Consider the following 16,554-nt stretch of genomic DNA (forward strand, 5'->3'; position numbering starts at 1 on the left):
TTGTTCCCGGTGCTATGAGTGATAGTGGGAAGAATTCTGGGTATGAGAGTGTTACTTGTTCGCTTATTTTATTTATGATTAATCTAAAATAAAATATCGATCAGGATTAAATATTAATTATGGCTTATAAATGAATTCTAACAATCCCACCAAAATTATCTTCCCCAGTCAATCGAACAAGCCAGTCAAAAAGGGAAGACAGGATTACGCACTGAATTCACTATGAATTTTTTTGTACACATAATCACTCTGGAGAGGAGTGATCTTTTCTCTTCTTTGCAAATACTTTCTCACAGAAAACAAGTTGCTCTACCGTTATTACCACAAAAACTGCTACACTAAGCTCCAATATTTGGTTCCTCCTTGTAAGACATTCAGAGTAGAAGCTCGTTTTGTAAAACCTTTCCTTTCTTTCACTATATGTCATGCGTCAGGTGGAATTTTCATTGCAGATTGCTTTTGCAAGGAATTCCTGCCTAGAGAACACATTATTGGTGGACTGCATCCCTCCTGATTATAACTTGGTAGACTTCAAGTCCAATGTTAAAATTTGTTAAAAATTGCCCCATAAGCAATAAGTTCTTACCATTGGTCAATATTAGTACTCCCATAGTTTTCCTCATCTTTCAGCTGTCAACCATTTCAGTTTTGTTCACTCTTATCATCAAATGGTTCTTGACCTTGTTTAGTGTTGACCGTACTTTAAAAAAAATTTCGATATTTTTGGATTTTCTAACAATTTATATTTTTTCTTTTCTTTTCTTGTAGATCACCAAAATGGATGTGAAATATATTTTACAATCACTTCATGTGGGATTTTTTATCCTCAATTTATGGATTTTTGGATGTACCGCCACAGAAATGGAAGAAAGTGAGTTGATCCATTTTTTTGTGTGTGTGTGTGTGTTTGTTTACGATAAGTGATCATGTGTAGGTTAACATCCTTTTCGTGTGATACGTGTGTCTGATTCTCTTCGATCACAGTAAGCATCGCATAAACTTTCAGCCTAATCGAATAAATTACTTTAGAGTTCCTATTTACAATGCCTCCTCACGGGACGGAGTCAGACACCAGGGTTGTTTTTTAACGTGAAAAAAAGAAACAAAAATTTAAAATTGTCTCAGTCGTGAAGGATTTCTCCTCCACTGAGAGAGAGAGAGCAAGAAATTGAAGTGTAGCATCTGCAGAACAGATGCTACACTTTGAATTATATATATATATTTTTTTTCACTCTGAAAGTTTACAAACAAAACAGAAATAAACAAAAAGACACAAGGCCACTCAAAAATTGGGGAGGATGTCTATGGTCATCCTCATCACTGTACTTCTGCTTGTCTATGCTTGATCCTACATAAAGTTCTCATTCACCACAATAACACAAGCACACCGGGGGTTCGTCTTACCTAAGATTCCCAAATCATATCGTGTGTGTGTGTGTGTGTGTGTGTGTGTGTGTGTGTGTGTGTGTATTTCTTTTTCTTGTTTTTTTTTTTAATAAACAATAAAATAAATTGGTAAACATAAAAGTTTATAAAAAGTCGTTTGTTTAATTTTATTTTATTGGCGGAAAAAGTCTCTCTAAGTTTTTTGGCTTGATGTTGGCTGGAAACAAGCAAATCGTTCTCTATATGGTGCTAAAATTCTAAGCAGGATCAAAGAAACTGGGGTTGAGTGGGGGGGGGGTACGTGAAGTTTCTCCAAAATTGCTTATTGGGGTAGCCAGAGACGAAAAAGAAAGGATCGGGGTGTGGACATCTTGAAGGTTTCCTATGGGGGGGGGGGAATTCACTCGGCTAGCTAAGAACCTAGTCTAAACACTTGTTTTAGTCCTGCAGAATCTGGAACCGTGTGTGCCATGCTTAGACAGAAAACACAAACTCCAACTTGACACCTCTATGCATGCACAGGCTCACTATCTTTATCCATCTTCGGTCAAAGGCCTCAATCTTTTCCTATCACATCTGATCTTTACCTTCAGCTGGTGCTTAAAGAAAGGGACCAGATATTGATCAGCAAAAGATTCAACCCAGCGCTTCTCTTGCACTCTTGAATTCCATATCACCATAGGATCACAATAAACACCATTCGTCTCTTCCTGTCCTATGGCGGATTTGTGCTGTGGATGACATAGGACACGTCCAGCGGATGAGGCTGCTCGGGATTGATGCAAGCTGTCACCTCATTGACATACGCCCAGTACCGTCTGAGTCCACTGCAATCAAAGAATGCGTGTTTCTGTGTTTCTTCTGCTGAGATCCTGCAATGGGGACACCCTGACAACCTCACTAGTCCGGCACATTTCAATGTGGCATTGAGGGGCAACGCATTTCGGGTCAATCGTCAGGTCAAGAAGAACTCAGAGTTATTGAGATGACTCGAACCTGGCGCCCAGTTCCACCGGGAGCAAATCTCCTTCTTCGACAACCCCAGACGCTCGACGAGTGGATCGTCGGTGGTCCCCCCCTCATTAGTTCCTTATATAGTTCCTTTCTAGTAAGCCGTGAAAGGTTGATGGACCTTAGGGGTTCCTTAGCATGGCACTACACTCTCTCAAGAACTGTGTGTCAGTCCACGGTTTCGACATGGTTATCAACTGCATGTCACTCCATGTGGTCGAGGATGAGGTTGGGAAAAGTGACCCCGACCGCGGGGTTCTATGCAGACTCTTCTACTTTGATCTTGGCCTAAAGGCCAACAACATCATTAACGCTTCCATCCATAACTTTGGGAATATTTCATAATATATAAACAAATAAAGATCTGAAAAGATTTTTTTTGCTCATCCTTATGTTGTCAGGTAGGGATATGCAGTCTCAAGACTGACATGTTTTTATGAATAAGATAATAAGATTTTCTCAGAAATAAAAACATAGAAGTAGAAAGCGTGAGACAACTGTCATCTAATTGTAAGGTTCTGGTGGGGGACGGCAATTATACAATGCGATACAATGAAGTGGATTAATATCTCCACTGAACAATCTGTAAAAAAATTAAATATCCAGTATATTAGTAAGTCCTGGGAATATATACTGGACAGAACTGTTGGGAATAAGTCATAGACCATACACTAATGACAATTTATCCATCTTATTAATCCTTATCTTCGAATGGCTTTTAGCCTTGATAAGTAATGACTCATTAATAAATAAAAACAAAGTGTGAACCCAATTAAAGTATCTCTGAATATTCTCAATGTTAATATTCATGTGTTACTTAGATTTTTCAGACTACTATTCTCATTTTCAGTGTTATTCTTACAACGTTTCAGCCGATGTAACCTCCGACTTTCTTCAAGTGTATCTTGTCGAACTCGGGAATTTTTTATGTCAAACTCAGTAATCTGTACAGATTTTGAACGGAACCTTTTGATTGCTCCACAGCAGTAGCATATTCTTGTTCCATCAGCGATGACAGAGTAGAAGTCTTAAGCAATTCGCTATTGTATTCTTAGTATTGCCCACACTGAGAATTGAACCTTCAACCTCCAGAAGTGTGTCACTTAGAACTGAATTTTACTTAGTACTTTATTTGTTATGCTACAGGTGCTTGTGGCTGAAATATTATGAGAGGAACGGTCATGATGAGACCAGTAGTCCAAATAATACAAATAATTCAAATTATCAACCCTTATCTCAAAAATTTAGAAACGTTGATATTCATCTTTTATATTCTTTTTTTTTTTTTTTTTTACATTTTCATCCCAAACAATGCACAGTGCCACTTTGATGTAGGGGGTTACTATCAGGGACATAGGCTAACATTCACAGGAGGTAACATGAATTGATATAAATATATAGGAGATGCTGCCAAGACTGCTGCAAAGAATGTGTGCTCCCTTTACCAGCTAGAAAACTCCTCATACTTGCTAGTATCCAATATTTCTACAAAGCCATCATTTGTCCATGGTGAACAAACCCCTAGTCTCTCTCTCTCTCTCTCTTGGCCAACGTCCAAAAAAGGAATCTCTAATCTCATGTACTCCAACGAACTTGATGCACTTCTGCCTTCTGGATGTAAAAACCCTGACCAACCCGACAAGCAGGAAAAACCACACTCTTTCACTGTAGATGTCTCCAGATGCCGGAAGGCTTTATACTTATTTTCTCGAACCGCTTACCTGTGGAATCCCCTCCCTACTCCCTGTTTCACCAAATTTTTCTGCACACATACCCACTTAGAATGCTGCTATAAATGTGTCCTCTTATTTACAGTAGTCGCTTATGTCTCAGTGGCAGTGTCTCTTGTTTGGGTCGAATTAAAGTAAAGAAAAAATATTTTTTAATGATAATCTATCCATCTTATTAATCCTTATCTTCAAGTGGCTTATAGCCTTGATAAGAAATGACTCATTAGTAAATAAAAACAAAGTGTGAATTCGATTAAAGTACCTCTGAACATTCTCAACATTAATATTCATGTATTATCTGGATTTTTCGGACTACTATTCACATCATGAGTGTTATTTTCATAACGTTTCGGCAGATGTAGATCTTTGTTTTTTTTTTTTTTGTTTTTTTTTTGTTTTTCTATGGAAATCACTCCAGACAAGACATGAAGCCACTTGCCATAAGGAAATAAAAAAATACTACTTCAGGGTCAACAACTATCCAACGATAAGTGTTAGATAGATAAATTCTGATCCAGAAAACAGCAATTCTTTCCCCTTTGTCAAAAACATTGCTCATGGATTATTTGGATTTTCGGACTACTATTCTCATCTTGACTGTTATTCTCGCAACGTTTCGGCCAATGTAACCTATGCAAGGACCTACAAGGGGCGTGCAATAAATAACGCCCCTGACCCACTTCCCATAGCAGTAGAGCAACGAAATCTGGCACAGTTATTAGTCTTTCTCTACATAGGAACCACCCAGAGTTATGCATTATTCCCATCGTTTAATGCAGCTCTGGAGACCGTTTTTCTAGAACACCCCAGGTTGGTCCTCCAACCACGATGTGACTTCAGAAATCAAGGCTGCATCATTTAGGAAACGCTGTCCTTTCAAAAACAACTTCATGGCTGGGAAGAATTGAAAGTCAGAGGGTGCAAGGTCAGGAGAGTAGGGAGGATGGGGCAGGATTTCATAACAACACGCCCATGCTTCTGATCTGGCGACATGCGAGTTGTGGACCGGAGCGTTGTCCTGCAGGAGGAGGGTACCTTTGCTGATCTTGCCCCGCCTCTTGATTTGATCTTAATTTCCTCAAAAGTGAAGCATAATAGGCTCCAAGTAATTGTGGTACCCTTTGCCAGGAAATCTGTCATCACTACTCCGTCCTGGTCCCAGAAGACTGTGAGCATGACCTTGCCAGTGGAGAGCTGCACCCTTGCCTTCTTTGGTCATCAGTGTTAACTTCTATTTACCTTGGTTAGGTAAGCTGACGCCTCCAATCCTCACTCAACACCTGGAAGCAGAAGACAACTTAAATTAATCATCAAAATTGCTTCTCTCTTCTTCATTTTGTCTTCTTTTCCATCCAAATGAGGATTATAGAAAATTTGTATGGATAAATGTCCGATTGTAAAGAACCACCATCGCTTATAAACTTATATACACATACACTATAGTATTCACATATATAAACTTGTAACCACTGGTTTACAAACGGGAGTAGTTCATAACTTCTACTAACGATGCTGTAGAAGCCCCCATTTTGGTCAATGCATCTGCCAATTCATGCCTACCTTCAACCCAGTGTACAATTATTTCCTGTTCATTTATCATTTCTTTTAATCTTGCTACATCCACTCTGAGTCAGCTACAATTTGGCCTTCGGGACAAGATCAAAGTGTAGTATCTGTTCCGACAGATGCTGCAAGCTATGACTAGCTATGCCTAGCTATGACTAGCAAAGACCAGATGTGGGGGCAACCCCACATGCCTGACCTTTAACCAGCTCCCATTTCCCACCTCTCGGGAGCTGGTCCCCTCTTTCCCTTCCTCCTCCCTTCACTCCTCACATTAAAAATTGGCCTTGTGCCTAATTTGCTCGGTGGGGGAGCAAATAAATACCATCTGTTCCGGCAGATACTGCAAGCAGAGACCCTATGTGGGGGCGACCCCACAGATAAGACCTTGGTCAATGTAGGGACAACCCTTCATACCAATTGTCACTATCCAGCTTCCCTACTCCCCGGGGAGTTAGTCTCCATTTCCCCTTCACTCCTCACATTAAAAATCAGCTTTGTTCCTAATTTGCTCGGTGGGGGAGCAAATAAATACCAACCCCACATATAAGACCTTGGTCAATGTAGGGGCAACCCTTCATACCAATGTCAGTATCCAGTTCCCCTACTCCCTGGGGAGTTGGTCTCCATTTCTCCTTCACTTCTCACATTAAAAATCGGCTTAATTTGCTCGGTGGGGGAGCAAATAAATACCCTGTTCTTCTGATGCTGCACTTCCATTTCTTGTTCTCTTTCGGTGGAGGAGCAGTCCTTCACGATCGAGACATTTTTTTATTTTTGTACCTTTTCTCCACATTAAAAAAACGACCCTGGTGTCTAACTCTGTCCCGTGGGGAGGCATTGTAAATAGGTACATCCACTCTGAGTCTTCTGTCACATATAACATTTGTGGTTTCAAGAGTATCCATTAGAGATTTATTGTCCCTATAACAAATGATAGGGGGTAATTTATCCAAATTAAATATTTCACAAATAAGAGAGGCCACAATTGCATTATGACGTTCAACAATATCATTACTAAATGGAGATTCTGCAACCGTTGTAGTTGTCTCAACATTCAACTCCTCATTCATCTCCCTAAACCTGTCATTGGAGAACTAGCAGCCATTATCAATCAGAATTTTTTGAGGTGATCCAAAGTAACATATCCAAATTTTGTACACACATTTCACAATCACATCTTGCTTTTTCCTATCAACTAGACATGCAGCTGAATACATTGTAGCAGAATCAATCAAATGAAGTATCCAAATCTTGTGAATATACTCCTTGAAATCCATGCACACTACATCATTAAAAACAGTAGATAATGGTAAACCAACAATTGGGCCCAATGGGGGTCATCTAAATTTCAAACATATCTCACGAGTATCACAACACTTCTCAATCAAAGAAAATCACGATCACAAAATTCCTTACTTTCCCTGACCAGTTTGCAAAATTTTTCCATTGATGCATGATTGAATTGTTTATGAAGCTTAATTGCTTTCTTCCACTTATTATTCTCTGACAATGCCTTCAATGATTCTGTATGAAGAACTATCGAGGTCTTTAGAACATTGTTTCATCCAAGATGTGTGAAGTTTAAGAGAATACAATAATGTTGTGATGAAGTACAATGAAGTTTCACTGTTTCACCTAATATATTAGCAGAATCATTGTTAAAATCCATTACTAGCTGTGCCTTTTTCATAGAAGATTTGCTAAGGTGAAGAGGTATCTCATTACTAACAACACTGGCTTTAATCATAAGTCTCCTCCCACTAATAACAGAAAAATGAATATCTTGAGAACACATCACTTCAACCCCATCACCAAACCTAAAGTTTGTATTTACATTCGATGTCTTGACAAGTGCTCTATTCTCCTCACTTAAGGTATCATAAAAACACCTCAGCCAGCTTTCACTTGCAACAGTTCTCATACATGCACTGTCCAAAACACCCATACTCAATGATTCCTTAACCAGGGTGCTCATCTCAGGTTCAACAGTACAATATTGATCTCTTGAGTAGATTTATCACGAGACTGAGGGCAATATCTGGCCAAATGAATATCTGAATCACAATGGAAGCACCTCAACAGTCTACCATCTTTACCAATTGGATTAACCCGCTGATAACCATATCACTCAAATGTGAAGGTGCTTTACTGGTTGAAGCCTTTGATTCACTACCAAATCCTCTGCCACGGGAGTTTCTATTGAAACCATGACCACACCAGCCTCCATGCCAGCTAGATTGCAGAGCATCCTCATCTTCAGTTTTCATAACAGGTTCAGCCTTAATACATGGGGCACGACCACCACCACTACTATCTGTCCTAGGGTCCCTAAAGATTTTCAATATAGAAGCCTTCATGTTTGCATAAGTGATCCATTGGCAACTGGCACGAACCAGTCTCTCATTCTCGGTAGATACATTAGATGCTATCAGAAGCATGAATGCCAACACTCCCCGGGGCAGTACAACTGTCTGTTTTTCAAACTTATGCTACAAATACTCAAACTCCAATAAAAAATCAGTAATGCTAACACCAGAAGACCTTTGATAACTATAAGAATTTTTAAAAGCAACGAATGTCTGAGTATCTTTATCCTTAAGAAAAATTGTATCAAGTTTCTCAACAATACTTTTAACACCATCGTCTTTACCAATCACATTCACAGGATGAAGATCCTTAAAACAATCACGAGCATGTCCAGATAAACTCAAATACACTGCTGGACCTCTTTTCTTAAGTTCAAGATCAGTGAACAGTTCCCATACTTTAAGGTCCTCTTTCCACTCAAGGTAAATTTCCTCATCCAAAAGGATTGGGAGTGTCCTCAAATTCTGTAAAGCCTTGGAAGCCTGCTGGGACGCCATTATCGTATGTAGACTCAAAGGAAGGTGATGCAACTATAATACATTCAAATTCACCACTACTGCACCAGCCTCTGGTTCTGCCATCATGTTCACTTCTATTTACCTTGGTTGAGTAGGTTGAGGCCTCCAATCTTCACTCAACACCTGGAAGCAGAAGAAAACTTCAATTAATCATCAACAATCAGATCTAAGCCTGTCTTTTACACTTACATTACACATTGATCGCATTATTCTTACCCCTAGCATGCTTAAAACAACCATTGTTCACTACTTTCGTTTCTAGAAAATAAAATAAACATGTGAACCGTAAGAAAAGTGTTGTTATTTCTTTGAAGGTGTTCACTTTAAAATCAACAGCGCTAATCCAAATAGTGGACTGGAAGAATTAAATTAGTGTTGGATATGAGCCGCTTATCCCATGCTTCAACCGGACTTGATTGTCGTCAGTTGTTGTCTTTAATGTCTCCTATCTTTAATTCGAAGGGTTTTATATTCGATGAAACTGGAATAGAAAAACTATCAGGAAACAAGCCACGGAACAACGCGAATGGATTCACAGTTTATTGCCTTTTCCAGAAAAGTAAAGCTCTGTGAACTGTGGTTGGTTTAAAGTAACCCAGGGGCAGAGGTGCTAACAAGAATTGGAACAAATGCATAGAAGATATTGCTTCCTGATAAGGGTGTCTCAGTATGACAGGTGTTGCCTTTTCAAGCATGATCCCGTCACAAATTGACCTATTGGTCGTTTTCGCATGTTGTCCCATGGTGGGGCGCTTCGCCTCTCGATCCAATCATCTCTTGTCCTGTGTCGTCTCTGAGTTTCTTGCATCCTCCCGAGGGTTCATTAATCCCTCTGTCAGTCTGGTTAGCCTGCTGCAAATGAAGAGTTCTCACCACGAACAAACAGAACTCTGGTTTATAAACAATAACAAGTTCATGAGTTCACAACCGATACTGTCTAACCTGAAGTGACTGCAGTAAATGATGCCTGACCAGACAAGTAAAGTCACAGATTCCCCATTAACATAGGCTAGTTAACATTATGACATCAGGCCCTGAGGGACCCCCAGGTCGGGAGCACTTGGAAAGCTCAACCATTCAGTTTACTGGCTACAACTCGAATCTCCTCAGAATTCTTTTTGCCTGAATTCAACCCCTTTCTTCTCCTCTCCCTCGGGGAGGAGGAGTAGTTAAAAACACTCTTTCTGTCTTCCTCTCAGGGCCCCTCTTTGTCTCAATCACTCAACATCTCTCACTCTCCTTCCTGAGAGGGGTTGGTTGTTCACACTGACATCTGTGGCAATCCTCTGGACTTCCTCACTCAACGCTGTGTGCGTCTTTATCAACAATGCCCTTCCAAATAAAAACATCTTCCCTGAAGAAGATAATTTTTATTCTGTCTCATTTTTTGAGAGATCTGCCATCTGGCTTGTGTGTAACAAACCAAGAATGACAGGTCGGCAGTTGGTCCCTTATCACTAGCGAAGTCTTTGCATTTCTCTGCACTTCCCCCCTCATCTCATCTGGTCAAACACCTGCTTCGCTGCTTGTACTCATGACACTATCGTGTCACATCAGGCGATTAGCAACATTGACCAAACAGTATGCAAATAACACTGAGGATGGGAACAGTAGTCCGACTAATCCAAATAATAATAAAGCTGGTTTAAATTATTCTAATTTAATTGTCTTACGTGTGTAGTTCGACAAGAATTTGTTAATAGTTCACTTTAAAAACAACCTTGTTGTACTCAGCTAGAAAGCTTATCGTATTCCGTAGATGAGAAGTTTATGAGAGTTTCGTTTATTTACAGAGAACAAGAAACTAAAATCCTTTACAGTTGTTGAATTGTAACGAGTTCTATCAGCGCCTAAAACTAAACATATATTTCATGAGCAGAGTTTCTTTCGTAGAAGTAACTGTCTGTGGGACACTTGCTGCAGTGCTGCTTCTCAGCTAACTATAACATGATCGTTTTCAAGGCTAATGTAAACAAGTTCCTGTTGAACAATCCTCTTAAAGAAACAAACACCACCCAAGTTCCACCATTACTGACCATCATGGTGTTGTCTAACCTAGCACTCATTAATCCTTATCCTCGAGTGGCCATTTTTTACTCTTTTTCACACGCACACAAGACATATTGCCACTTGGAATGTCAGGGATTACTATATGGGTTCTCCAGTAGCGTAGACACCAGCTGACAGACATCCGACGCTGATGAAATCTTCATCCCATAAGGATTAACTCACTGGAAACCGGAAGTAATCTGACTCATTACATCACCCTCTCCTTCATGATCTCTAGTAGGCAACTCGTGCTTTCCTCTTACTCATATTATTAGACTTTATTACGAGACAATCGTCATCATTATACTTGTCATCAGACGACTTGACTTGAGGCAAAATTCACCCAGACAATTCCCATAGAATATACAATGTTTGAGATAAATGCAGACCATGCATTACAGTCCAAAGTGGCCAAGATAATTATAAGCAGCTAGTCCCGTGGCGAACACTGTAGATCGGAGCCAGATTTGACATCAGCTTTGAAGGTGTGTAATCAACTCTACAGCTGGCCTCCCAGCCATCCTCAGCAATTTTAGAGTAGTTCTGGAGTAATTTCTTTGAAGGTTTGTGAAATGTAACATTGTCAAACTAACAAAGTCTCTTCTTTAAAAGAGCTCGGTTAAGGGAGATTATTCTGTATTGCATCCAGATTTGAGTATTGCGTACAAAATGGTGCCAGCGGATCTGCAAAATTCAGTGAAGACAGTATAGGTCAAACACTACCAACCTTTTGAGATTCGTATCTCTCACCGACCTGGTTCTTGCAGCTGTAGAGAAGAATCGTCTGAACAACAGCCTGATAAATCCAGACTTTTGTGTCTATTATGATCTCAGACAGAGTTGTGGGCAACTGAAAGCATGCTGGGCGTTGTTGATTCGGACATAGACGTCATCATATCTCTGACGTATGGTGACAAAAAACAAAGCCAAGTCAAAGCATTGTCTCAATTGTATTTGGTCATTCTTCACCTATTAGTAAAATTAAATTTTTAGAAAGTGTCAGTACTTACAAGAAGTTATTCGAACAAAACATAAATATCGAACAATTTTTTTTTATTATTATTAATGTTGAAATGCGATTCCAAAGTTTTTTTTTTTTATTTTTATTTTTGCACATTGATTTTTTTTTACTGAGGAGACGCCATTGCCCATGTAGGCATAAATAAATAAACCTGCAATCATTTGCCGACATTGCCAGTGGAGTTTAGCGATTTGTGAGAAGAAGCCTGCTTCTCGGAGGCCAATCGGAATTATTGATTTTGCAATTGATTGGCAGCGTTATTGAACTCTTGCGGGGTGGGGAGGGAGTTGAAGATTTTACTTATCATCTATCTCTTACCCTAACCAACTTTCTCTTTATTTCTTCTCCCTCATTCTTCTTCTTCTTCTTCTTCTTCTTCTTCTTCTTCTTCTTCTTCTTCTTATTATTATTATTATTATTATTATTATTATTATTATTTACTCAATAGTATTTCTCACACAGGCCATCACCAACGATCTCTCACCAACAATAAACTATGGTGTTCTTTGGAGTCTGAGTGACAAGTCCCCTCAGATTTTCAGTGTTCTCCATCTGCTTTTGACAGCCTTTGCATTATCACAATAGACGTTTAATATTGATTTCTTGCTGGCAACGGCCATTGGTTCTTCCTGGGGTTTAGGTGGCTAATAGCCTTCTTTTTCTTTTACATAGGAGTCACCACTTTTCAAGGCCCAGAGGCCACTCGAGGATAAGTGTTAAAGAGTGTACAGTATCAGAATCATAGTAATCGTTAGTAGTGGAAATTCGGTAAATTTATTAACTTAAGTGGAACGGCACATCAAGAACTTGTTTGCATTGGACTTGAAGACGGCCGTATTGTAGTCAGCTGGAAAGCAGGCAAACGGAAAACAGTTCCACAGGTGTGCCGTTCCCCAAGGTTCCAGTATTCATAACTCTCTTTGAGTGGAAGTCCAGTTATTGCGCTTCCTTCTCAGTCCTTTTTTATTATTATTATTATTATTATTATTATTATTATTTGTACTCACTAGGAGTTCTCACACATATGTCTGGCACCGTCACAAAAGAACAAACAACAAACAAATAAAAGAGAAAACAAATAAAAATCCGACTCGGCATTTTTTTTAAGTGCAAATGAAATGCATTCATTTATGGTCCTTCCAAAACAACACATTTCATTATTTTTCCAAAGACTTTTCATACACACATGTGCCTTTTAAAAGTCTTTCTCCTTGCCACCTCACACTGGCCGTCAGCCAGCACTTTCTCGCCCTCGACTTTACACATCCATCTTGTCCGGAACACACAACTTGCTTCTCTCTTGATCAGGTAGTGTGTTTTTCTCTCCTTTTCTTGTGACGCAAGCTTGCGCATACTTGCTAATTTGCATACATGCTTTAATGGCTGCTGCTGTTGCTAATAGTTTTGCTAGCCTCTATCCTTTGCCCATATGCATTTTATCACACTCAGCTACCTGACTCATCCCTCATTTTCTTTCTTCTACCGCCAACTATTTCCATTTTCATAAACTCCCCCACCTAAGGATGGTCTACACCAAGTTGGGGTTCGTCACCATGACGCCGGCCAACTTTTTTAATCAAATCACCCTCCTGCATCCCTATCCCCTCAACCAATCTTGATGAAATTTGGCATAATAATGGTTCCTAACATAGGCCAAAATTTACTATGTGATATCATAAAGTAACTTTATCTTTGATAAAAATGTGTTTTAGATACTAAATGCTAACCATTGTATTAATTAAAGTGTCAACTTTGATATAACCTATATAGTATTTAATTGTAATTCATTATTGAGATGAGTATTATTTATTAGTTTATTTTATGGCAGACTATTATTTTATCTTTTAATTTTTTTTAGTTATTGTTTCACAACGTTTCGACCAACTATTCCTCTGGCCTTCATCAGATGGTAACTGCGACGGGATAGAAACTCCGAATCTCCTAACTGTCACCTGATGAAGGCTAGAGGAATAGTTGGCCAAAACATCATGAAACAACAACTAAAAAATAAATAATACTCATCTCAATAATGAATTCCAATTAAATATAATATATACAATTCGGTACGGACCCGACCATGGAAGATCAGATAATAAATAAACGTGGATTTATGAGACCAAAAAATCCAACCTTGATCGCCCTCATGGTGCAGTTGAAAGAAACGTTAAATCTCTATGGTTCCAGGTGAGAATTGTCTGAAGATTGCAGTTTCAATCCTACCCAAAGCCAACCAGGGTCTTACTTGGTTAAAACGTGGTGAGACGACAACAACTATGGAAGGCAGTAATTGCTGAGGATGCAGATAGGAGATTCGGAGTTCCTATCTCGTCGTGGTTACCACCTGACGAAGGTCAGAGGAATAGTTGACCAACAGCTAAAAAAAAAAAGATGAGAATAATAGTCTGCAATAAATAAATTAATAAATAATACTCATCTCAATAATGAATTCCAGTGAAATAATATATATACCATTCGATACGGACCCAATCATGGAAGATCAGATAATAAATAAACATGGATTTATAAGACCAAAAATCCATTCATCGATTCAGAGTTCCTATTCCATTATGGTTACCACCTGACAAAGACCAGAGGAATAGTTGGCCGAAACATTGTGAAACAACAAAAAAAAAAAAAGATGAAGATAATAGTCCACAATAAATAAATTTGATATAAGCTATTTGCTTTTAAATTCATAGTTGGATTTCAATCATATCAAGTGGTAGTTAAAAATTTTAAACACCTAAATCAATAGTTGTTCTTAAAACATCCACTTACTGCAAAGTGGGTCCTCGAGCGTACAGCGCGGGTATATTTGCTAGTACATATATATATATATATATATATATATATATATATATATATATATATATATATATATATATAAGAGAAAAATATCAATAAAGAATGTTATTGAAAATATCCACTTGGTCAATAATGAGCCATTTCATGAAAACGCAATTCTTTTTTCAAATTTTAAAGATCAGCTGCTCTTCATTGTTTGGAAAGCAAATGGAATTTGAATAAAGGAATCTTTTCATGTTTGTTGCAAATCGCAAAAGTCGATACTTCTCTTTAGACGATTCACCAAGGAATTCTTCCAAACACAAACGACATTTTTTTTTCTCCAGCATATGCTTAGAGGTTGTATATTCAAATATTCCGTGCAGCTATTTACTGTTTTCGTTTCAATGTTTTTTTGTTGTTTTTTTTAATTCCTTTCCAATTCTATTTCGCTAGGAGAAAAGTGGGTTTTTGTCTAGAGCTCTCTCTCTCTCTCTCTCTCTCTCTCTCTCTCTCTCTATATATATATATATATATATATATATATATATATATATATGGTGACCCACCAAAAAAGGGCCCCAACTCTAATTAGGCCCGTTTCTTCGTGTTTTGTCCGAATTAAATGAAACTTTGGTCATAACTAGTTTATTATATTCAAAACATCACATCAAAACACTAGGGTCTTTCCCTTTTTTTTCTCCATTCTACAGCATATGTTTTAGATTGCCTCCATTTAGCTTTTGTTTTTTTTTTGGGGGGGGGTCACCATATATATATATATATATATATATATATATATATATATATATATATATATATATATATATATATATATATAATTTGCATGATGTATGCACCCGTGACGAAACGAAAATAGTATATTCCAAAAATCAGGTAAATTGATCAAGTAGTATTTTTTATAAAGAAAATCATTTTTAAGCAATCAATAGGAATTCGTAGGCATTACGACATAAATCTAGTATAAATTATTGTTGAGCTATCTTACTTTATTTCTTGATATATTCTTAAAATTTCAGATGAGACAGTCACTTCTTGGATACTCATTAAATTTGATTTTCTTATTTAAAAATAAAACTACTAGATCAATTTACCTGATTTTTGGAATATATTTTCGTTTTGTCATAGGTATATACAATACAGACTTTTTTATTTTTATTTTTAATATATGGAGAATTCTGGATAAGAACTGAAAACTAGTATCTGTTTTGATACTACATTTCGGTGCTGGTACAGTTTATGACCCATGCTAAAACCGTATTTTCGTTGGTATCTTCTGATTGTTTACGTAAACAAGAAAAATAATGAAGCAACATGTAAAATAAGCCAAAAATAATCACAAATCCAAATCTATATAACCACAAAACAATAAAATGACTTCCGGAATAAATTTTTGTGTACTATATATACAAATCACAGTCCTTTTTGAATTGGTTCTGAATAATAACGAAAATATCAAACATCGAAAAATTGAATTTCAACTAAAAACAATATCTACTTAATTGTCGAAATTAGTAACGTGATGAAACGAAAATGTCATATTCCAAAAACCCATGTAAATAAATATGTAGAGATAAGGTGGGGGGGGGGGTCGACCGGTCTCTGAATTCATGACGAAGACGAAAGAGAGCATGGGTTGAAACTCCTTTCTCTAACAAGACAAGAGAAAAAAGAATCAGCAAATAGCAACGACTCGGGAACAATTACAAATATTTAAAATAATTTTTATTTAACCAGAAAAGGGATAATTTTTTTGTGTTTTTTTTTGTTTTGTTTTTTTTACACAGTGATCACCACTTATCAAGGCCCGGAAGCCACTCAGGGATAAGGGTTATTGTAAGTACATCACGTTAGTGAGGAGATTTTATGAAGTGTTTAATTAGGGGGGCGGCTCATTAGGAATTTGTTAACATTAGACTTGAAGACATCCAAGTTGTAGTCCGGAGGGAAGCAGGCAGACGGAACAGAGTTCCACAGGCGTGCAGTTCTAAGAAAGAAGCTTTGCTCATGAAATCCGCGTTTTGATTTAGGCACATATATAGAGTGGGGGAAATTTTTCACAGTGGATTCAGCTAGACGGGTGTTTTTCGTGAAAGATTGG

At 37.9% G+C, this 16,554-nt stretch overlaps 1 protein-coding gene across 1 annotated transcript in view; it reads left to right on the forward strand.

The window, feature by feature from the left end:
• The window catches only part of LOC145296731 (uncharacterized), a 278,300-nt gene that overhangs the window by 203,254 nt on the left and 58,492 nt on the right, over positions 1-16,554 (forward strand). The window contains exon 3 of the mRNA XM_080142753.1: positions 769-871. Within this exon, the coding sequence (XP_079998879.1) occupies positions 778-871 (94 nt within the window). The 5' untranslated portion in view covers positions 769-777. The remainder of the gene's footprint in view (positions 1-768; positions 872-16,554) is intronic.

This window comes from Euprymna scolopes, chromosome 2, assembly GCF_053919585.1.
Source record: "Euprymna scolopes isolate OS-2025 chromosome 2, ASM5391958v1, whole genome shotgun sequence".
NCBI classification, from domain to species: Eukaryota; Metazoa; Mollusca; class Cephalopoda; order Sepiida; family Sepiolidae; genus Euprymna; species Euprymna scolopes.